The 22,851-nt window shown below is 41.8% G+C and overlaps 1 protein-coding gene across 3 annotated transcripts in view; it reads left to right on the plus strand.

Annotated features, from left to right (window-relative positions):
* Nucleotides 1-22,851, plus strand: part of SVEP1 (sushi, von Willebrand factor type A, EGF and pentraxin domain containing 1) — a 486,322-nt gene that overhangs the window by 225,567 nt on the left and 237,904 nt on the right. For all 3 annotated transcript variants that reach the window (XM_073591153.1, XM_073591134.1, XM_073591144.1), the window contains exons 6-13: nucleotides 3,508-3,687; nucleotides 4,973-5,170; nucleotides 5,771-5,889; nucleotides 9,187-9,316; nucleotides 12,576-12,683; nucleotides 13,694-13,825; nucleotides 15,243-15,437; nucleotides 16,891-17,012. In XM_073591153.1, the coding sequence (XP_073447254.1) occupies nucleotides 3,508-3,687; nucleotides 4,973-5,170; nucleotides 5,771-5,889; nucleotides 9,187-9,316; nucleotides 12,576-12,683; nucleotides 13,694-13,825; nucleotides 15,243-15,437; nucleotides 16,891-17,012 (1,184 nt within the window). The remainder of the gene's footprint in view (nucleotides 1-3,507; nucleotides 3,688-4,972; nucleotides 5,171-5,770; nucleotides 5,890-9,186; nucleotides 9,317-12,575; nucleotides 12,684-13,693; nucleotides 13,826-15,242; nucleotides 15,438-16,890; nucleotides 17,013-22,851) is intronic.

Raw genomic sequence — 22,851 nt, forward strand, 5'->3', positions numbered from 1 at the left:
CCTTGCCTTTACCAGTCTGAGGGGTTTATTTACTAAAGGCAAATCCACTTTGCACTGAATGTGCACTTGGAAGTAAAGTCGCGGTAGATCCGAGGGGGACATGCAAGGAAAATAAAAAACAGCATTTTAGCTTGCACATGATTGGATGATAAAATCAGCAGTGCTGCCACTCATTTCAGATCTACCCCTTAGATTTATGCCCCATACACACAGTCGGATTTTCCGCCGGAAAATGTTCGATGGGTGCTCGTTGTCGGCCAACCGTGTGTAGGCTCCATCGGACATTTTCCATCGGAATTTCCAACACACAAAATTTGAGATCTGGATGCTCGGAATCAAACAGAAGAGCCACACTGGCTATTGAACTTCATTTTTCTCGGCTCGTTGTACGTGTTGTACGTCACCGCGTTCTTGGCGATCGGAATTTCCGACAAGATTTGTGTGACCACATGTATGCAAGACAAGTTTGAGCCAACATCCGTCTGAAAAAAAACATGGATTTTGGTGTCGGAAAATCCTATCGTGTGTACGGGGCATTAAAGCGACTGCACTTCCAAGTGCACTTGCAGTGCAAAGTGGATTTACCTTTCGTAAATAACCCTCTGAGTGTTGCTATACAGAGACTGCAAGATGCTGATATCCAGTCAAATTCAGATACTTACATGAATGCATTTAAAAATTCAATACATATTTGCATTAATTTGTGTATTTTATATATATATATATATATATATATATATATATATATATATATATATATAATGTTTATTGAAAAATGTAAGGCCTCATGCACACTGGACATTTTTACAGCTGCTGTTTTTGGCTTCAGACATTTTTTTCTACAGTCAATAATCTCTCCAGCATGTTATCCTACATGTCCATGCACACATAGTCTGTTATCAACTGTTTTTGCCTGTAAAAAAACCTACAAAACTAGTGGGTTATCAGAGGAGTTTTTCAGCTGTAAAAGCGCTCTAATGTTAAAAAAACGCCTAAAAATGCAGATAAACGCTCAAAAACGTGACTCACCAGCATTTGTTTAACGTTTTTTGATCCCATTGAAAAAAAAATGCTTAAAAATGCTAATGCTAAAAAATTATTATTATTATTATTCACGATTTATATAGCGCCAACAGTTTACACAGTGCTTTACAATGTAGAGGGGGACAGCACAATTACAGTACAGTTCAATACAGAAGGGACAGGAGGGCCCTGCTCGTAGAGCTTACATTCTAAAGGGATAGGGTGGTGGTACAAAAGGTAATAGATGCGGAGAATGATTTGATGGGGTTGATAGGTGGGTGTTGGATATGCTTTCCTGAATAAGTGAGTTTTCAGGCATCTCCTAAAGGTGGACAGCTTAGGGGCTGATCGGGTCAGGGAATTCCGGAGGATGGGAGAGGCTCTGGAGAAGTCCTGACGATGAGCATGAGAGGAAGTAACAAGGGAGCTAGAGAGCAGGAGGTCCTTGGAGGAGCGGAGGGGACAATTTGGGCAATATCTGCAGATGAAGTTGGTGATGTAGCTGGAAGCGATGTTGTGGATGGCCTTGTATGTTGTGGTTAGCATTTTGAATTTTATACAGTGGGGTAGGGGAAGCCAGTGAAGGGATTGGCAGAGAGGAGCAGCAGTCACGGATCGGTTAGTGAGGTATATTAGTCTAGCAGCAGCATTCATAATAGATTGGGGGGGGATAGCCTGCATAAGGGTAGGCCATTAAGGAGAGAGTTGCAGTAGTCAAGGCAGGAAATAATCAAGGAGCGAATAAGTTGCTTTGTGGTGTCATTAATCAGGAAGGGTCAAATTCTGGAGATGTTGCGGTGGTTAAGGCGGCAGGATTTAGCCAGTGATTGGATGTGGGGGCTGAAGGAGAGGTCAGAGTCAAGGATTACACCCAGCACCCTGGCATGTGTAGGGGGACCAATGGTTGTGCTGTTAAACTTAATGGTAAAGTCATGGGGGGGGGGGCGGGAAGGAGGAAATATTACAAGCTCAGTTTTAGAAAGGTTGAGTTTGAGAAAGTGGTGGTATTGGAAGCCATAAGAGGTTATCAACTGGCCCAGGGAAGAGGTATAGAGCGAGAATAGGAGGGGCCCAAGGACAGAGCCTTGGGGTACCCCAACAGAGAAAGGAAGAGGAGTAGAGGAGATGGAGTTGTAAGTGACACTGAAAGTGCGCAGAGATAGGTAGGAGGAGAACCAGGATAAAGCAGAATCACAGAGGCCAAGGGAGTGTAGTTTGCTGAGGAGGAGCAGGTGGTCAACTTTGTCGAAGGCAGCAGAGAGGTCTAAGAGTATGAGTATGGAGTAATGGCCATTGGTTTTAGTAGTAAGTAGGTCATTGGTGAGTATTAGTAGGACAGTTTCAGTAGAATGTTGTGGACGGAAGCCGGACTGTAGGGGGTCGAGAAGGTTGTTGTCCATGAGGTTGCGACTCATTCAGTCATGGACAAGGCGTTCAATGAGCTTGAAGGCAAATGGTAGCAGGGAGATGGGTCTTAAGTTATTCAAACAGGTGGGGTATAGTGAGGGTTTTTTAAGTATGGTGGTACCCAGTGCATGTTTGAGCAGGGAAGGAAAGGTGCCGGAGTAGAGGGAGAGCTTGAAGATGTGGGTTAGGGAGTTTAGGATAGAGTGGGAAGGTGGTTGCAGTAATTGTGAGGGGACGGGGTCCAGGGGACAGGTGGTGAGGTGGGCCATGGAGAAGAGTTTATCAACTTCATTGGTGGTAACTGGGCAGAAGGAGGAGAGTATTGAGTGTGGTGTTGGACCTGATGTGTTGGGTAGGGGAGGAAGTTGAATGCTGGATATCTCCTTGTGAATGGTGTCGATTTTGCTTTTGAAATGGTTGGCAATCTGTTGAGCGGTAAGCAAGTTGGTGGGTGGGGGCAGTGGGGGGTGAAGTAAGGAATTAAGGGTAGAAAAGAGTTGACGAGGTTTGGATAAGAGGGTTTTGATGAGAGTGTTGTAGTAGGTTTGTTTAGCAGTGTGGAGGCAGGAGTTGTATTTGAGAAGGGCAGATTTGTAGAGGGAAGAGCTGAAAAACGCTAAAAAAAAATTTTGAAAAACTCACTGCAAAGCTACTTGTGTTTTTATAACGTTAATATAACCTCCAGTGTGCATGAGGCCTAAAGGGTATACAAACAGGGTAAGTACACAAGTCAAAATAACAATGCACTTCAGCATTTTAACCAGTGCGTGGATATGGTACGTATAAAGACAATAATAACAGTGGTATATTCATTTCAACGGTTATATTTCTTTCATTAACCTATTGTATTTATCTGTCCATATCGCCAAGCCTGCTCAAATTTTGCATAAATAAAGGAGTTAATATCCAGTAGGGCTCATAAGTATAGTTTTGCTAGACCATGACTATAACTTCCGAGATGTTGAGAAAGTAATTTCATTTCCATTTTCGAAGCACAAGCAGACTGCTAATAGCACATGAATAACAACAGATCTAAAAGAGCGTGGAGATATATAATGTATTTTGATTTTTTTACAGTTCGTACATGTCCAGCATTACGGCAGATTGAAAATGGCAGAATAAACTGTACATCCAGTGATACATCCTATGGATCTGTGTGCTCTGTAACTTGTAAAGATGGATATAAGCTGGAAGGGACTTCTAAACTGGTTTGTCAAGGAAACGCACAATGGGATGCGAGGGAACCACGCTGCACAGGTATATTGTCATAGTGTTAACACATTAGCAAAGTGAATGTTCACTGAGCATAAAAAAATCATGGGCAAGGAAAAACTTTATTCAAATTGAACTCCTTTTTCTCTTCCACAGTGAGCGCGCTCTCAGCACAGAAACATGTGCTGTCCATGGATGCATATGTGCTCACCCTCTTTGCTGGCGCACATATGTGTTACATGGGCAGCAAGAGATTAATTACTATGGTCAGTAAATGTTCACTTTGCTCTTTAAACAGGACACCTTTATAAAAAAACATATTGTATATATGGTTCTCATCAATTCTTTCATGAAGTGTGTAATTCTTTTTATACCCTCGAGCATTTATCTTATGGAAATAGTACTAATATTAACACTACTACTAATAATAATAATATTAAAATAATAATGGAAGGTCATAGACACACAATGCAAAGCACTCAGGTAAACAAGGCAAGTAACAACACAGCTGATAGAGACAACTCAAGTTCACTGTTGCTGATGGCTGACCAGTCAATCCTATATAACACTTCCCGCTAGCTACCTCACTTTTGGGACTATGAACTAGGAACTGGGGTGTGGCGTCACAGGGACCTCAAAAGATGAATTGACTCATAATGATTTTCATCATTTGTTGACCATCTTGTGACCCCCAGCCATTTTATCGACCTCTTGGATAATCCCATTAATAGTGATACAAAAAAGAAAGAATCCCATTAACAATTGGGTGTCAGTGTTGACCACTGGAACCCTGGACTATAATATAATAGAACTCTGTTCTATAAAGTAATAGGGCATATCCATATCCACTCTATTGTACAGAGTGGGGTGTTTTATTGTCCTAATACATAAAATAATGTCATTTCCTTTCCTATGATGACAATGCTACACCTCTATAAATACAGTAAAATGAGTGAGCATTGCCACATTATGATCAAGAGAGGATCATCAGAAGATTATCAAGGGAAAAGGGCATGAAAAATAAAAAATAATGTAGCAATCAGGACTGGTAAGCTTCATAATAAGGACTGGTATACAGTACTGTAAAAAAAATTGCACTTTTGTTCTTGGGTTTATATGCACTTTAAATGAACGTGATTCTTCATTACAAGATTTTGATTATATTGTTGCACTGTACATAAAAAATACTATCACTTTTGCTTAGGTTAGTGAAGCATTTTGAAATAATCTAAATAGTACCATTGGAGTTAACAGTCAAGGATTTATGGCATATTCAAAATGGAATAAAATTCTTCTGTTTTCATCTAATTGAGCTACTTTTTTTGTGCAGAGATTCATTGCCCTGTTTTTAAAAAGCCTAAAAATATCCTAATATTACCAACAACTTGTGGCAAAGCGCTCACATCATATGCATCAGTCTGTTATTTGAGATGTCAAAAGGGCTTTGTATTATCTGGAGTCAGGGAAGAGATTAAATGTCTTTCCAATGGTAAATGGAGTGAAGATGTCCAAATCGGCATATGCAAAGGTGAGATTCAGTCATCTAAACTGATGTAAATGATTGATATTGATGTATTATACATGCATTTAGCTCATTATCATTCTGAATATATCCAGTACATATGTACACACTATGTAACCACAAATTACAACTGGGATAAGAAAAAATGTCTTAGTCAGCATCATCATGCCCATAAGAGACCAATTAATCACTACAAACAAAATATTGTCCTTTGTAGTTATGCAGGTAGTCAAGTAAATGCTAGTCCTTGCTAATCCATATTATTTACTTTGAAAATATTAATGACTAGACTGAATGGACCGCTTAATTTTTCTTTGCTGTCAGCAATTTAGAAATGTTATTTATGTAGTAAAACAAAATAAAAAGTGTGTGTATGTGTGTATATATATATATATATAGATATATATATATATCTATATATATATCTATATATATATAGATATATATATATCTATATATATATAGATATATATAAAATCTTTTTTTTTTCATTTTAAATTTTAATGTTATATTAACCATCTTGTTCTACCATACTATCATTTTCTTTCCTTTACTCATTCTGCGTTACTCTCTATGCTGTGCATCCACTTTCTTTCTATTTTACAGATTTTGAACCTCCCGAAATCACATGTCCAAGTGATATTCATATTGAAAACATTCAGCATCAGAATGTAGCCCAAGTCAATTGGGAAATTCCACAAGCAAGAGATAATTCTGGAGAAGAGGTGACTGCAAAAGATTTCAAACCCCCCTGTACTGACTGTTTATGTTGCTATTATTTGACTATGTAGTTAAAGAAATGTTAGAATTATTTTTTATTCTTAATGTTTACTAGTTTTAAAAATAGTTGGGAAGGATTAGAAAATCTGGTGGGTTTGTGGTGCTACCAGGGGCTCCTCCGTTGGAGACATCTATCTTTACTTCCTGTCCAGTTGTCAATGGTTTCTCCAGGCAGGAAGTGAGAGCAAAATCTACAACAGGGACAAGGACAGCAATATGAATCTGATGGAAGCTTTAGCTTTTCCCAGCTCTACTAACTAAAAGTATTTTTTATTTCTGTTTGTGTTGCTGTTGAAAAGATACCCATGTCCTTGTCTGGTGAAACATTGTCCCAAATGTTACACACTAATCAAAATCCAGCCAATCCCTTCAGAGACGGCCAAATTTTGATCAGTGTATGACCAGCTTTAACCTTTCTATATACTCAAAAGAAACTAAAGCAAAGTTGTTTCTCAGTAACAGGCATTATAACTTTTTCTTTCACCCTTTAGCCCCAGCCTAAAAGAAAGTATGGGATATAATTAACATGTACAGTAATAATTTAACCCAATGACCCCTTTAAGTCCTTTTCCCTTTTTATTATCTTTAACCTTTAAAGACTCTGTGCCCTTCTGTACAAAAATCTATTAATCATATGCTCACAGCAGCCCGCTGTCTGATATCTATACATTAGAAAAGTCTTTCACCCTCATTTCATACTAAATGATTTAATAGAATACATTATAGCAGAGATTCTATATATATGACAGAATGAATTAATAACAAAAAAAGAAACTCTTCAATATTGTGTAATGTGTAGGTATACTGTATCCCTAATAATGTCCTCAGTTTTACATTTTTACATGCACTTATCTAGTGGTTGTATTCTATAATTATTATGGCACTATAATTCTATAATTGTTATGGCACTATAATTCTATCGATTTTTTTTGTTTTTGCTTTCCTGTTGTTTTTTTTTTTCTAAGATGAGTGTAGATGTCAGTTCTATTATGCACTGTTTTTATGACTCACTGGAAAAAGATGTAAATGAAATGAAAAAAAAAAGGATTAATAAAAAAAATCTCAGGCATAAATAAACCTTATATATTTTAGATTCAGTATAAGAGATTATCACATTATATTAAAGCCTGATTCCAGGCAGTGGCTGGATCCTCAGGTTTTTAATGTTGTCTTAATGAGGAGATTTATGGTCATTTTGTGGCAGAACAGATAGTGATGAGGAATTTCTTGAAATGGGGCACAGACGAAAAAATAATCACATTTTTAGTAAGGCAGGCGAAGGGTTAATATCTATGTAAATATCTGAATTGCTGGTCTATGTCTTCATGAACACTGCCACTCCACCCAGATCGTAAACAGGGTTGTAGGAACAAGTTAGGGGGACCTTCTCAGTTGGAATTTAAAACCTAATAGATATATTAAATCTTCCCTCATCTATCTAAAACAAAAAAATAAATACAATTGCCTGGAGTTATGCTTGAATACCTTTGGCGCGAGCATGCAAAAATTACTACAGAAAAGGGTTACATTAAAAAAAAAAAAATAAAGATATGGCAGGTTTGGGACTTTTATTATGTTCCCTGTGTACATATTTTAGGCCAGGTTTACACTTTTCTGATGCGTTGACATGCCTTTGTTGAATTGTTATTATTGATGCTATACAGGATTTATATAACGTCAACAGTTTGTGCAATGCTTTACAATAAATAGGAAGACAGTGCAATTACAATAAAATAAAATACAAGAGGGTTAAGAGGGCTCTGCTCAAAGGAGCTTACAATCGAATAGGGTGGGACTAGTGGTACAAAAGGTAATAACTGTGTGGGATGAGCTGATGGAAGCGTAAGGACTTGTTCACACTTGCTAAATTACTGACGCTCAACAAACGCTCCTATAGCATTTGTAAAGCGTAGTATGGGCGTCAGGCAGGCGTTAATGAGCTTTAGAATGGGGCATTTTACAAGCGTTAAAATGCTCCCTACAGGCCCTATGCGTGGTTTTGTAGTGTTTGATGAGCATTAAAACTGCTCCACAATGGAAAGTGACAGATTTTAACGCTCCGCAACTGCCCCAAAACCGCACCAAAACTGCCTGCCAAACGCTTGCGGAGCGTTACCATAGACTTGAATGGGAGGCGTTGAAAAGCTTCAGCGCCTCCTGACTCGATATGAAGCTTCAATTTTGAAGCGAAGCGACGCTAACATGTCATGTTTTTGTAATGTGAACAGCACATTGTGCTGTCTATTAAGTCTTGTGCATAGGCGTTTGAGGGGCGTTTTTAATGCCTGTCAGACGCCTGTTCTTCAGCCAGTGTTAACTCAGCCTTAAAAGTTCAGTTGTTAGTTCAAGGCACGATAGGCTTCCCTGAAGAGATGAGTTTTCTGGGATCGTCTAAAGGTGGCCGGAGTGGCAGATAGCCATACAAATTGAGGTAGAAAGTTCCAGAGGAGAAGGTCTTAGGAAACAGGATTGGTGATGTTGCACAGGACAGAATTGGGAATGACTTTGTATGTTGTTAGGTATTTTGAATTTCATTCGCTGGACAATCCGAAGCCAGGGGAGGGATTGGCAGAGAGGGGTAGCTCACAATGAACAACAGTTGGTAAGGTATTTGAATCTGGTAGCAGCATTCATGATAGATTGAAGATCTATGTTGACGTAGGCCTATGAGAAGGGAGTTGCAATAATCAAGGCGAGAGATAACAAGGCAGTGAATGAGTAGTTTGGTGGTTTCATTAGTTAAAAAGGGGAGAATTTTAGAGATGTGATGGAGGTGAAGTCTACAAGATTTTGGCAGTGGTTGGATTTGGAATTGGATTGCTTGGATTTTGGATGGAAAGGAAAGGTCGGAGTCTATGATTACACCTGGTACCCTGGCATGAGGGAAGGGACCGGTAGTTTAGAAAGATTTAGTTTTAGGAAGTGGTGTGACATCCATGCTGATATGTCAACCAGTACGTTAAAAATGTGAGCGGAGACTCAAGGAGTGAGGAAGTGGAAAGAGGGAGACAGAGTTGTAGGTAATACTGAGCGAACGCAACAATGAATAGGAAGAGTACCAGGAAAGAGCAGAATTTTGGAGGCTAAGGGAGTGGGGTTTATTGAGGAGGAGTGGGTGGTCAACAGTATTGAAGGCCGCAGAAAGGTCTAGCAGTATGAATATGGAGTAGTGGCTATTGGTTTGAGCGGTTAAAGGGGGACTTTTTTGTTTCTCACATTTTGTATGTTCCATATGTCTGTAGGTGACAATTGAGGTTAGCCCAGCCTTTCTACCGCCTCACATGCTTCCAATTGGTAATGTCTCTGTGACATATACAGCAACTGACAGTTCTGGCAATCAAGGTAGCTGCACATTTAACATCAAGGTAATAGGTAAGTTTCCAGCATTATGTGGGCCTATTCTCCAGTATATACAGTATATATCAGCTCTCAAAAATTCCACTCGCCTGCTCGCATTTTGCGAGTGGAATTTAGTGCAGGGCGAGTGAGGAGCAGGGGCGGACCAGGCTGACAGTTTCCTGGCTAATCGCTTCTGGCAGAAGTGGTGCGGACATCAAGCGGCCTGAAAGGGGGGTTTCCTGCCCCCCCTCGCCGCTCTGATGTCCTGTAAAAAAGCCTGCACCGCTTCTGCCAGAAGCGATCAGCCAGGAAACTGTCAGCCGGAAGACACAGAGTGGCACGGACAGACTGCCCTGGGGCCACTTTAAGCTGAGGCCCTCCCTCTCTCTTCCTCCTCTTGTATATCACGGAGCTGGGTCTGTGTTCGGCGGTGCTGTAACAAGGTCCCGCCCCCCTAGACCGGCTTATCTGATAGTAGATGAAATACTGAGTGAATTAGTGTTCCGCCTATCACACTAGCCCGTCTAGGGGGGGGACCTTGCTACAGCACCGCCGAACACAGACCCAGCTCCGTGACACACAGCGGGAGATGCCTGCTGTGTGTATGTGATCCATCATCCATGGTCAGTCTGTATTGATGATGGGCACAGTAAGCTGCCTTGATAGGCAGTATTCATGGGCACAGTGAGGCTACAATCAGGGGCACAGTGAGGCTACAATCATGGGCACAGTGAGCTGCATTCATGGGCACAGTGAAGCTACAATCATGGGCACAGTGAGGCTACAATCATGGGCACAGTGAGCTGCATTCATGGGCACAGTGAGCTGCATTCATGGGCAGTGAGTCTGCATTCACGGGCAGTGAGGCTACAATCATCGGCACAGTGAGCTGCATTCATGGGCACAGTGAGCTGCATTCATGGGCACAGTGAGGCTGCATTTATGGGCACAGTGAAGCTACATTCATGGGCACAGTGAGGCTGCATTCATGGGCACAGTGAGGCTACAACCATGGGCGCAGTGAGGCTACAACCATGGGCACAGTGAGGCTACAACCATGGGCGCAGTGAGGCTACAATCATGGGCACAGTGAGATTACAATCATGGGTACAGTGAGGCTACAATCATGGGCACAGTGAGCTGCATTCATGGGCACAGTGAGCTGCATTCATGGGCACAGTGAGGCTGCATTTGATGGGCACAGTGAGGTTGCAATAATGGGCACAGTGAGGCTGCAATGATGGGCATAGTGAGGCTGCAATGATGGCACAGTGAGTCTGCATTGATGGGCACAGTGAGGCTGCATTGATGGGCACGGTGAGGCTGCATTCATGGGCACCGTAAAGCTGAATTTGATGGACACTGATGAGCACTGATGAGTTGGTACTGATATACTTTATGTTAATATTGTTAAAGTCGTTAATATTTACTTTTGGAACTTCATTCTGCATAAAACATTTAACAGTGTAATTTCATGAGATAATTTACAAGGGCGTGTTTAGGGGCGGGGCAGGGGAGAGGTTGGGTGGGGCAATTGGCAACTCTTAAGGCCTGGCTAGTGGCTCAGGACGTGACATTTTGAGCCCTGTATACACACACACACACTATGGGGTTGATTTATTAAAGGCAAATAGACTGTGCAGTTGCTCCAAGGCTTAGTAAATGAGGTAAAGCTTCACTTTACAAAGAATACCCAATCACATGCAAGGAAATTAAAAAAAAAAAGCATGTTTGCTTGCACATGATTGGATGATGGAAGTCGGCAGAGCTTCTGCTCATTTACTAAGCTCTGGAGCAATTGCACTTTGCCTAGTGCACAGTCTATTTTCCTTTAGTAAATCAACCCCAGTATGTATATTTTTTTAAATGTGGAGTTTTAGATCTCACTCTTTTCTGTAGGGATGCTGTAATATAGATGTCACCATGTTGACATTCTGTTGAGGAAATAAACTTAGTGGATACATTTAAATATACTGTCCTTGCACTTTATCTGCCTCTCTCCATGTCCCATCCCTTCACCTTTCACTCTTCACCACTCCAAACTTCTGTCTTAATTCTTAGATGGGCAGACATCAATCTGGCTACAGCTTACACCTTCATTGATTCTTTCTATGATGAAATCCACCCTGTGCATGTAGTAATACCTATAGATACTACTTCATCTTGGCCAGATGAAAATGCCCTTGGCATACTTTAGGACTGATTTACCATTGGGTTAACTGATGTTCACATACCAAAGTGAATGTGCCCCTAGCTTAGTTCATATGGTTAAAGGAGAAGTCCAGACTGAGCGCGTATGGCTGGGCTTCTCCTACGGGTCACAGGAGTGCAATTCATTTTTTGCCTGAAGTCTGCTCACTGCTGACGTCACACAGATTAGTCCAGGCACTGTGTCATCCCGACTCTGGGAATCTGGATCTGCCATCTGCCTGGACTGATGGCTGTCTCAGCCTCTCAGCAAGCCGCTGAGATGGCTGCTCCCCGCCCCTCCACAGCTCAGCTCTCCAGTGAGTGTAGAGGAGCAGAGCAGGAGAGCTGCTGGTTGACAGCAGCTCTCCGCTCAAGGATCTGTGAGAACCGAGCCATGTGCGATGTTCGGTGGCTCGGGTTCTCAGTGTAGAGATGGCGGAAGACAGATGCAGCATCGGACCGATGCTTTATCCACCTAAGTAAGTATAGTGGGGGAAAAAAAAGCAAAACCCATACTTCTCTTTTAAGGGATGCTCAAACGATAAGGATGGTAGGTTCACACCAAGACATGTCCAAGGAACATAAAATACAAAACAGGATTTGTGTTTGTACGTTATTTGGTATTTAGCGTAAACACATCCTCACCTCATTGACTGAGAAAAGTGTACATAATTTGCAACATAAAAATGCTCTACTCTTTTTGTTATGTTTTTCCTTTTTTTTCGATTTTGAGAGCCTGGTTTCCTATAACAACAACCGTACAATTTCTTAATTTAAGCTGTTCAATGTAGACACAGAAATAGCAGATTTTCAGTGATTATGTACAATTGTACACTATGGCACATCATAAATGTATACTATGATGTTGATTTATTAAAACTGAAGAGTGCAACATCTGGTTCAAGTGTGTATGGTAGCCAATCAGCTTCTAACTTCAGCTTGTTCAATTAAGCTTTTACAATAAAACCTGGAAGATAATTCGTTTCTATGCACAGCTGCACCAGATTTTGTACTCTCAAGTTTTAGTAAATCAACCCCTATGTGCTCACTGTTGTACATGGTTGGTTTGAATAATAACTGATTTGTATTGTATGCCTTGTAGATGTAGACCCTCCTGTTATTGACAGATGCAGGTCACCTCCAGCAATTCAAGCTACTGACAACAAGCAACGTGCAACATGGGAGGAGCCACAGTTCTCTGACAACTCAGGTGAGCTTCGATAAAGGTTTATTCTTGCGCCTTATTTCTGCAAATGTTAGCATCACAAAGCTTATTCTGACAGAGCAAACATGTAACACTGATCATTTTTGGGTCACACACAGCTCTTGTTGTTTGTTGACATTCAGACACTTATGGAATTAAAAATCAATGAAATTCCAAAACAGCCTTTTAACTCATGAAGCCTTAGTTTCCTTACATTATTTGTTGGTTCCTCTCTAGTTGAGAAATATTTTCTTTCACTGTTATGTCAATGTCACAGACTGGGGAAGGACAGGACCCACAAGTGCTACTTAAAGAGACACTGTCACAAAAGTAGGGCAAACAGACAGTGTCTGCCCACCGACTTTTCTACTGAGAAGTGTTCCCACCTCACTACAGTGTACTAGGCTGTCTAAGCTCTGAGGTTGGCTGGTGTCAGAGCTTAGATATAGGGATGATGTCAAGACCCCCCTACAAGAGTTTCCAGTCCTGTTCTGGGCACAAAGGCAAAAGTACTGTCACATGCGGGAAGTTTTGTACTCCTCTATACCTGGAAACCCTTCCCTGTTAGTAAGGGCTCCAGCACTATGGAAGGCAGAGTGGTGGCATAGGTAAGTATAACTGTATAGAAGAATATCTATCTGTTGACACTGTTTCTTTTTGCCAATGAATTCTTTAATTGCAGTAAAAGGAAATCATAGCATTTTAAGTTTAACACCCAATTTAATTTATATTATTTCTGTTGCAACTTCTTGCAACATCTGCCTTTCCTGCATACAGATAGGAAGTGAGGGGCAATCTTTCAAATGGAGATAAACACATGCAAGAATTTATTGAAAATTTTGTTAATTAAATGAATATGTGTATTTTATGTAAGTGATGTTGTGGGTGTTTGCAAAACACAAACTACAAATAGTATGAAAAACTAACGTCTTTTATATTCTTTACCTTAATTCATATAATATAATTCCACCCTAATATAATACATTTCTTTAATGTATTTATTTAATGTGTTTTAGGTTCTCCTTTAACTATTACAAAAACACACTCACCTGGAGATATTTTACCCCAAGGCGAAACGATTGTCGAGTATGTTGCAACCGATCCATCTGGCAACAGCAGAACTTGTCAAATTCATATTGTCATTAAAGGTAGAGTATAACCTTAAATTTATTCTGGATATCGTCTTGTATACATGATATTCCACAATGTAAAATTAGCAATATGCTGTCATAAATCTTTTAGTGACTACTCAATGCACAGAAAGATGAAAGTGGTTGTAAACTCTCTCATATACCCAGTGATGTGAACAGCCTCAGTTAATACACAGAGAAGAAACATATCCTGTTCCATAGGTTTTACTTGTTTATATGCAGTTTTCTCTTCCCTACATCCCTTCAAAAGGGCAGAACCGTGTTATAATCTTTCTTCATCTGTTAGTATCACAGAGGAGGGGGCAGAGAGGCTGCAGTTACAGTGTGTGAGAGCTGATTGGAGGAAACAAACACATATCCCTTCACACAGCAAAATAATTGTGTTGTGAATAGATAAGCTGCATGATAAGCTCCCTCCCCGAGGTTTATAACCACTTTAATACATTGTGGTGCCAACAAAATAATAGGTATTTACAGACCTTAATGGTTACCTGACCACAATGGGAGATGAGGCTTGTCTTGGTTCTATTCATACCCACCCTGGAGTCCTATGCCTTTCCATAAAGCAGGAGTGTTTTAGACTTCTCTTGAGGTATTCTCATATGAGTCTTCCTCATATTCACATTGACAGAGGCAGAAAGCTAGAAACTCATCCACAGAGATCTAACCTCTAGAGTCCCCAAGAAGTATAAGAAAGCACAAAATAGTTTAAAGGAGTTGTAAACCCTTAAGGTTTTTCACGCATTTTATGTTTTAAGGTGAAAAACCTTCTGTGCTGCAGCTGCCCCTCAGAGCCCCCCTTTCTCTTACCTGAACCTGATCATTCCAGCGATGAGCACGAGCCCAGCAGCTCCAGCCGCTGTCTCGGGTCATCATTGGATAGATTGATAGCTGTCAATCAAATCCAGTGACACGGGAGCCAGGGGGCAGGGCCGAGTCCTGCTGAGCATGCCCGCACGGTGCACCCAGGGAAAGCGTCTCTCCGTGGGGGCACCTGATGAAGAGGAGGAGCTAGGAGCGACATCTGGACACCCCAGCAAAGGAGAGTCGGGGCCGCTCTGTGCAAAACCCTTGCACAGAGCAGGTAAGTATGACATGTTTGTTAATTTACATTAAAAAAAGGAACCTTTACAATCACTTTAAACCCAACAAGCATCTAAATAATGGGTTTTGGGCTTTTCTGGATATCTAAGACTTTGTGTGCATGGGTATTAGCATGCATCAGAACTGCTTTACTTTCCAAGGAGGTCAGAACCAACTCAGAAGATCCCAGAAGCACTTGAAATGCATGTTAAATGTATGTGAATGCTTGCTGCATGTACCCAGCTACTCGCGCCCTTACAGTAATTGTTTGTGTCAACTAATGATATTGTTTTCTTTCAATGAATGTATTTGTTTGGGTGTCAACTTACAGGTTCACCTTGTGAGATTCCCACCACTCCTCAGAATGGAGAATTTGTCTGTTCCAAGGATACAGATGGCGTTAATTGCACAATACAGTGTAAGGAGGGATATGAAGTTGCAGAAGGTGCAATCCAGAATTTCTACTGCACTTTTAAAGATGGTCTGTGGATGCCACCTCAGTCAGCAGACTGGCCAGATTGTTCTGGTAAGTGCTGAACATTGATTTCACCTAATGTTACTGTAATAATGTATAATCTTTATTTGTTTTAAAAAAATAAAGGGGTAACAAAATGTCTTAAAGCATAAAGGCAATTTTAAAATACCTTAGCTCCTTAATACTTTCAAGCAAATTCAACTTTCCGACACATATAGAGACTCTCACTTTTTCCTCCCATTAGAAATTTGCTTGGCGCATCAAGGTCCTGCCAGTTGAAATGTTCTTTTGTTCCTAATAAATTCATCTGCAGATACTAGGTTCTCTGCTTCCCCCATCATTCCTTTAGATGTCCATGCTGCTTGGGGGTAGCTCACTGATTAGCGGTCAGTGATGAAATTGGAGTGTTCTGTCAAAAGGACTGCTAGGGATGACTCCTTTCATAGAACTCCAGAACACATTTCCTGTCAATTTTTACTTCCCTACCCTGAGCAATTTAACTTTGTACGTAGCTGATACAAAGTTTATAGAAATGGTAATTTTAACCAGGTGTGAGGCGCACCATGGTAGTTTGTTGTCATCTTAAACATGCACTTCCTCTTTAACTAGATGATGCAGGCTGATACTTTTAATAATTGAACTTCACTTGATATAGAAAAATTAACAGATTCTTGGAGAATATTCAACATTTTTAGCAGCTAACCTGTTTAGGAAAAGTAATTGCATTATAAAGAGGTTTGTTGCACACATTTATAGCACTGCTAGGTAGGATAAGTAAAAAATAGGTTTTCACCTAATTGTGGAACTTACAACTGAAGATTTTTGCTGTACATGCCTATCCAATGAGGGTGAACCAAGTCCCAACCTAATAGGATATTTAGTTCAACAGCATTAAAGATGTATACTATTATAATATTATAGTGTACAGAGATTGGAAGATTACCATATGATTTATATGAAACTGAGGTGATTACCAAGTCCAGTTCTTGGGCCTCCCAAAACAGGTCACATCTTGATGATTTTACTATGTGATAACACCTGTTCATAACTAAGAAAAGAATACTTAGCTTTTTGGGGCCTTAAGGTTGAGCTTAAAACCTGAATAATGTAAATCCTGTTGGCTGCATATTAAACTTAATTACACAAATAAATCTGGAAAAGGCAATAAAAAGGTCAGATTATACCCTTTATTTTATACTAAGTGCTGAAAAAATGGTGGCAAGAATCGGACAGGTTATCACAAATTCAAATTTATGGGCAGATGCAGGCACTCCACTGTCACACTGTGTTTTCCAGTGTACATGAGAGTAGGCAGACCAGGGGGCCAAGAGGTATGGTTGCAAAATGTTTGTGTACAAATAAGAACCACTTGAGAAGACATCCTCTTCTTGCCTTGAAATATGAATAACCCTTATTTTTTAAACTCTCTTACTTTAATATATCATCTATTACTGAATGTTACTATTACTTCCATTTCCTTATGTTGTTATGGCTATAATTTCAGTGAAGCGGTTTGCTAATCATGGATTTAAATCCTTTGAAATGCTTTATAAGGCCACACGATGTGATGACTCCAGCCTACTAAAGAACTTTGCAGATGCCTTTCAGACGTCACTAGGTAAAATGGTATGTTGGTAATACATTAGTTACACAATTTTGTTTATTATTGGTGAGGTCAGAAAGGTGCCATTAGCACTCTTCAGTAACACTGTACTCTTACAACAAATGCAGTTGTCTATAATCCTTTTAGATTGTCAGCCCTAGCAAGCAGGACCCTCAATTTCCATTTGTATTGAATTGTATTGTAATTGTACTGTCTCCCTCCATTTTGTATAGCACTGTGCAAACTGTTGGCGCTATATAAATCTTGTAAAATAATAATATAAATCCTAATTCATGGTGTTGTATGTGCAGAAATGGAAAAGAGAAAAACACTGCACTCAAAAAAAAAAAAAAAAAAAGTGTAAATACTACTAAGCTGCAGTTCAAATGTGCGATATCTACATAAATATAAAGAAAAGAAAAGAAAAAAGAACTGTGCTATACCTTAAAAGTATATATATGAATATATGTAACAAATGATATAAACTCTGTACCTGAGTGCAATTGTGAAAAAAACACACTGGTATAAAACTGAATGCATATAGTCACTCCCACAAAATATATAGTGAAACAAAAATAAAAATAAAAAATAAAAATTACAAGTCCATAAATCAAATAAACCAATAGTCCACTAGGTAGTGGGAAGAAGCCCCTGATCGCCGTTCATAGGGATCGATGTGTGGAGGGAGAGAGTAGGAAAACACCCATCAAAGTGATCCACCACCACCTGAAATGCACGCTTACCAAATAGCAAGCTGAATGAGCTTGGTCAAATAAACCGGCGGTCGGATGGACATGGATCTGCAGCGTCACTCTGTGTGTTGTACCAAACAGCAGAAAAACTGGCTGGAATGGAGACCTGGATACCCAGCTGACATTGAGACGTCCCTCTAGCAGTGTGGCCGCGGGCGGATTTAGGAAAATACCAATCGCCGAATTACCACCATTTTGTAGTGAACAGAGAGCAACAATTGACGGCCGGCTGGCGAGCGCCCGTCCTATTGTGAGGCGATGACGTCAGAGCGTCACCTTCCCGACGTACGTTTCATCTAGTAACTGACATTGTCTGGGGAACCCGTCCTATTGTGAGGCGATGACGTCAAAGCGTCACCTTCCCGACGTAGGTTTTGTCTAGTAACTGACGTCGTCTGGGGAACCCGTCCTATTGTGAGGCGATGACGTCAGAGCATCACCTTCCCGATGTACGTTTCGTCTAGTAACTGGCGTCGTCTGGGGAACGCCGTCCTATTGTGAGGCGATGACGTCAGAGCATCACCTTCCCGACGTACATTTCGTCTAGTAACTGATGTCGTCTGGGGAACCGTACGTCGGGAAGGTGACGCTCTGACGTGTTGTATACTCTGTGTGTTGTTTGTGCAAAAATGGAAAAGAGAAAAAAGAATAAACTCTGTACCTGAGTGCAATTGTGAAAAAAACACACTGGTATAAAACTATATGCATATAGTCACTCCCACAAAATATATAGTGAAACAAAAATAAAAAAAAAAATAAAAATTACAAGTCCATAAATCAAATAAACCAATAGTCCAGTAGGTAGTGGGAAGAAGCCCCTGATCGCCTAAAACACTTACAATTTTGTAGTGAACAGAGAGCAACAATCACCAGCCGGCTGGCGAGCGCCCGTCCTATTGTGAGGCGATGACGTCAGAGCGTCACCTTCCCGACATACGGTTCCCCAGACGATGTCAGTTACTAGACCAAACGTACGTCGGGAAGGTGATGCTCTGATGTCATCGCCTCACAATAGGACGGTGTTCCCCAGACGATGTCAGTTACTAGACTAAACGTACGTCGGGAAGGTGACTCTCTGACGTCATCGCCTCACAATAGGACGGGCGCTCGCCAGCCGGCCGGCGATTGTTGCTCTCTGTTCACTACAAAATTGTAAGTGTTTTATCTACGTTTTTAATAAATCTTTTTATAAAGTCATACTATGGATACCTCTCTTTCATTCCTATGGGGGTAATTCGGGGATTGGTATTTTCCTAAATCCGCCCGCGGCCACGCCAGGTCTCTATTCCAGACAGTTTTCCTGCTGTTTGGTACAACACACAGAGTGACGCTGCAGATCCATGTCCATCTGACCTCCGGTTTATTTGACTAAGCTCATTCAGCTTGCTATTTGGTAAGCGTGCATTTCAGGTGGTGGTGGATCACTTTGATGGGTGTTTTCCTACTCTCTCCCTCCACACATCGATCCCTATGAACGGCGATCAGGGGCTTCTTCCCACTACCTAGTGGACTATTGGTTTATTTGATTTATGGACTTGTAATTTTTATTTTTATTTTTGTTGCACTATATATTTTGTGGGAGTGACTATATGCATTCAGTTTTATACCAGTGTGTTTTTTTTCACAATTGCACTCAGGTACAGAGTTTATATCATTTGTTACATATATTCATATATATACTTTTAAGGTATAGCGCATGTCACGGAACGTCCCACACTCCGCTTGAGTGCTTCTGTCATATACCACTTCCTCCCAGTCTGTATACAGATATCAGATATTCCAACCTCTCTGAGCACAAAACAAGGCGACACTTGCTTGTTGCTAACATGAACTGTTTTATTTAGAATCAAAATTACAAGACTTTATATGCCGTTGGAACCTCCTCAAACAATACAACTGTAACCTAATTAACATGAGCTAATTAACTAAAAAATTTACCCAGACCAGATGACAGACTTGTGGGCACCGAGCTTCACACAGTAGTATAAACACAATAGCTGGAGCTAATTACAATTAACAATACAAACAACAATCTCCCCCCTCCTCAGCCTATTCATCAACAGTTCGGCTCCTAGCCAGTCCTGGAGGCTAATGTGATCAGCTCACTCAATTAACAGGTTGAGTTCAGAATCAACCAAACCAATAATAGTCTCTACATACATCCTGGGAGATATTGTGGACAAATATTACTGTCCCATTTTAAGTAGTCCAAGATATATTTTCTCACTCACCCTGTGCCAGGATGGCACAGGGTGACTTAGACATAAGATGTATTCTGAGTTCCACGGGCCCTCCCGTCACATCTCTCCCCTTTCGGCAGAAGACTAACACAGGAGGAGACCCCAGACGGGTTGACTCCGAAGTTAGTAAGTAGTTCCAGTCCTCTACTGCCTGTACCCACACAGTACCCCAAATAAATTGTTCCAAACAAAGCATTACTCACCCAGCCAACCTTTGTCTCTCTCAGAGAACATATCTGCCACTGGGGAGAGACCTGGACTGGCCCTTTTCCCTGGAGTCCTTTCTGCCGCTGGAGAGAAGACAGGGTGTCTGGGCTCACTCTGTCATGCTGTTGGGGATTGGGGCCCACTGCCCAGCATCCCTGGGGTATACAGGTGGAGACTGAAGTCCCATCCACCTTCACAGGAAATCCATCCTCTGTTAGTCGAGGGCAGAGTCCAGCAGTCCTCGGCCCTGTTGCCAGCCCTTCTGCTGGAAACCCCACACCATCTGTTCCGGCTAACTGTTGGGGAGGGAGGCCGACTGCCCCGCCTCCCTGGAACTCTGTAGTTGTTGCTGGTGCTGGGCAGAGGTTGGTAACACTCTGCCCTGTTGCCAGCACTTCTGCTGGGGACTCCGCATCCTCCGCTCCAGCTAACCGTTGGGGCAGGAGGCTGGCTTCCTCCACTCCCAAACTGTGTAGTTGCCATTGGAAAAGGGAGCCGGCTGCTTCCTTTTCCATTCCCTCATAACTGGCTGCTGGGACGACATGTCGATGGTACTGTCTCCCAGGTGCACTGATCTTTGCTGGGGAGGAAAGTCCGCTTCCTCCACCCTGGCCAACTGTTGGGGAGGGACAACACACACCTCCTCTCCCTTCTCCCCTGTATCTGATGCTGGGAAGTGATTGCCACCTTCTCACCCTGAGCCTCCGAAACTGCCACAGGTGTGGGGCAGAGGTCTTGGACCCTCTGTCCGGTTGCCAGCACTTCTGCTGGGGGTTTGCTAGGTGGTTCCTCCTCTACAGAAACGTCTATTAAATCCCCATTCTCTGGAATTGGTAAAAGTGTGGGACAGAGGTCTTGGACCCTCTGTTCAGTTACCAGATCTTCAGCTGGAGAAGTTTGTTTTAACTCCATAGATGCTGCTGGCAGAAAATCACATGTCCCTGTCAGTGTTGTAGGAGAAAGGCCGACTACCTCTTCTCTCAAGAAGGCGAAGCCACTGTTGGTGCTGGGCAGAACACAGTGAACTTTGGCCCTGATAGCAGCTCTTCTGCTGGAGGCTCATCAGATTGTTCTTCCTCAGCAGAAAAGTCTATCAAATCCCATGTCTCTGCAACTGATGTCTGGGGATAGAGGTTCACCATCTCCTGTCTATGGAACCCAGAAGATGCTATCAATTCTGGGCAGAGGTTAGCAGAGCTCTGCCCTGTTGTCAGCACTTCAGGTTTGGGGACGGCAATCTCCGGATTTTCCACTGCCGATTCTCTGGCATGCTGCTGAACTTGTTCTAGCAGTTTCCTGTATGCCCTTTCCAGATGCTGTTCCTTCCTTAGCAAATGGTCCAGATCAGGTTTGAGCTCTGAGACCCCTGCAAGACCGAGCATAGCCTCTCTATATTCTCTCAGGTCCTCAAGGTCAGGTTCCCCTTCATCGCCAAACATAAAATGATCTGTAAGGCTCTCCCACAGCAATCCAGGGCCACCAAAGTCATATCCCTCCGGAGAGCATTCTATTGTCTCCCATAAATATCCCTCCTCTGCGTGCCATTGCAGAGTCCGATAACGATTGTCCAGCTCTATCTCCTGCTGGACCAACCTGTCCAACTCAGTCACCCATTGCTCCTGGGGCCGCTCTCCCAGGAATGCCATCCGCAATGCCCATTGGTCACTGGCCCGTTGCTCTTGGTTTGGAAAGCACTTGCCCTGTTTTATACCAGCGAGCTGGAGGGCTCCGATCCAGAGCCCCACCTGAATCTGCTGCCTGAGCTCCAGGTATTCATCCTTAGACACAGCCCTGGTGTATGTTGAAAGGATGATCCGCAGCAGCCCCGGGAACTCTGATGCCAGGTCCATATTTCCGCTGGGGTGACTGAAGTCTGCTATGCTGATCTTGGATCCAGTTGGAGGTTTGGATGTCCCAGACTGCAGGAAGCTTTCCCACTGCTTGCCACCAATGTCACGGAACGTCCCACACTCCATACAGATATCAGATATTCCAACCTCTCTGAGCACAAAACAAGGCTACACTTGCTTGTTGCTAACATGAACTGTTTTATTTAGAATCAAGACTTTATATGCCGTTGGAACCTCCTCTAACAATACAACTGTAACCTAATTAACATAATTAACATGAGCTAATTAACTAAAAAATTTACCCAGACCAGATGACAGACTTGTGGGCACCGAGCTTCACACAGTAGTATAAACACAATAGCTGGAGCTAATTACAATTAACAATACAAACAACAATCCCCCCCCTCCTCAGCCTATTCATCAACAATTCGGCTCCTAGCCAGTCCTGGAGGCTAATGTGATCAGCTCACTCAATTAACAGGTTGAGTTCAGAATCAACCAAGCCAATAATAGTCTCTACATACATCCTGGGAGATATTGTGGACAAATATTACTGTCCCATTTTAAGTAGTCCAAGATATATTTTCTCACTCACCCTGTGCCAGGATGGCACAGGGTGACTTAGACATAAGATGTATTCTGAGTTCCACGGGCCCTCCCGTCACAGCGCAGTTCTTTTTTTCTTTTCTTTTGTTATATGTGCAGACCATGAGTGAAAAGCAAGATGTAACTGACCTGTATGCCACTAAAGGTTCCTGTGTGTCTGTGCTTTAAATATGATGAGCACTTTTATGTATATACATTCTAAAAACA

The sequence above is a fragment of the Aquarana catesbeiana genome, linkage group LG01, assembly GCF_042186555.1.
Source record: "Aquarana catesbeiana isolate 2022-GZ linkage group LG01, ASM4218655v1, whole genome shotgun sequence".
Lineage (NCBI taxonomy): Eukaryota > Metazoa > Chordata > Amphibia > Anura > Ranidae > Aquarana > Aquarana catesbeiana.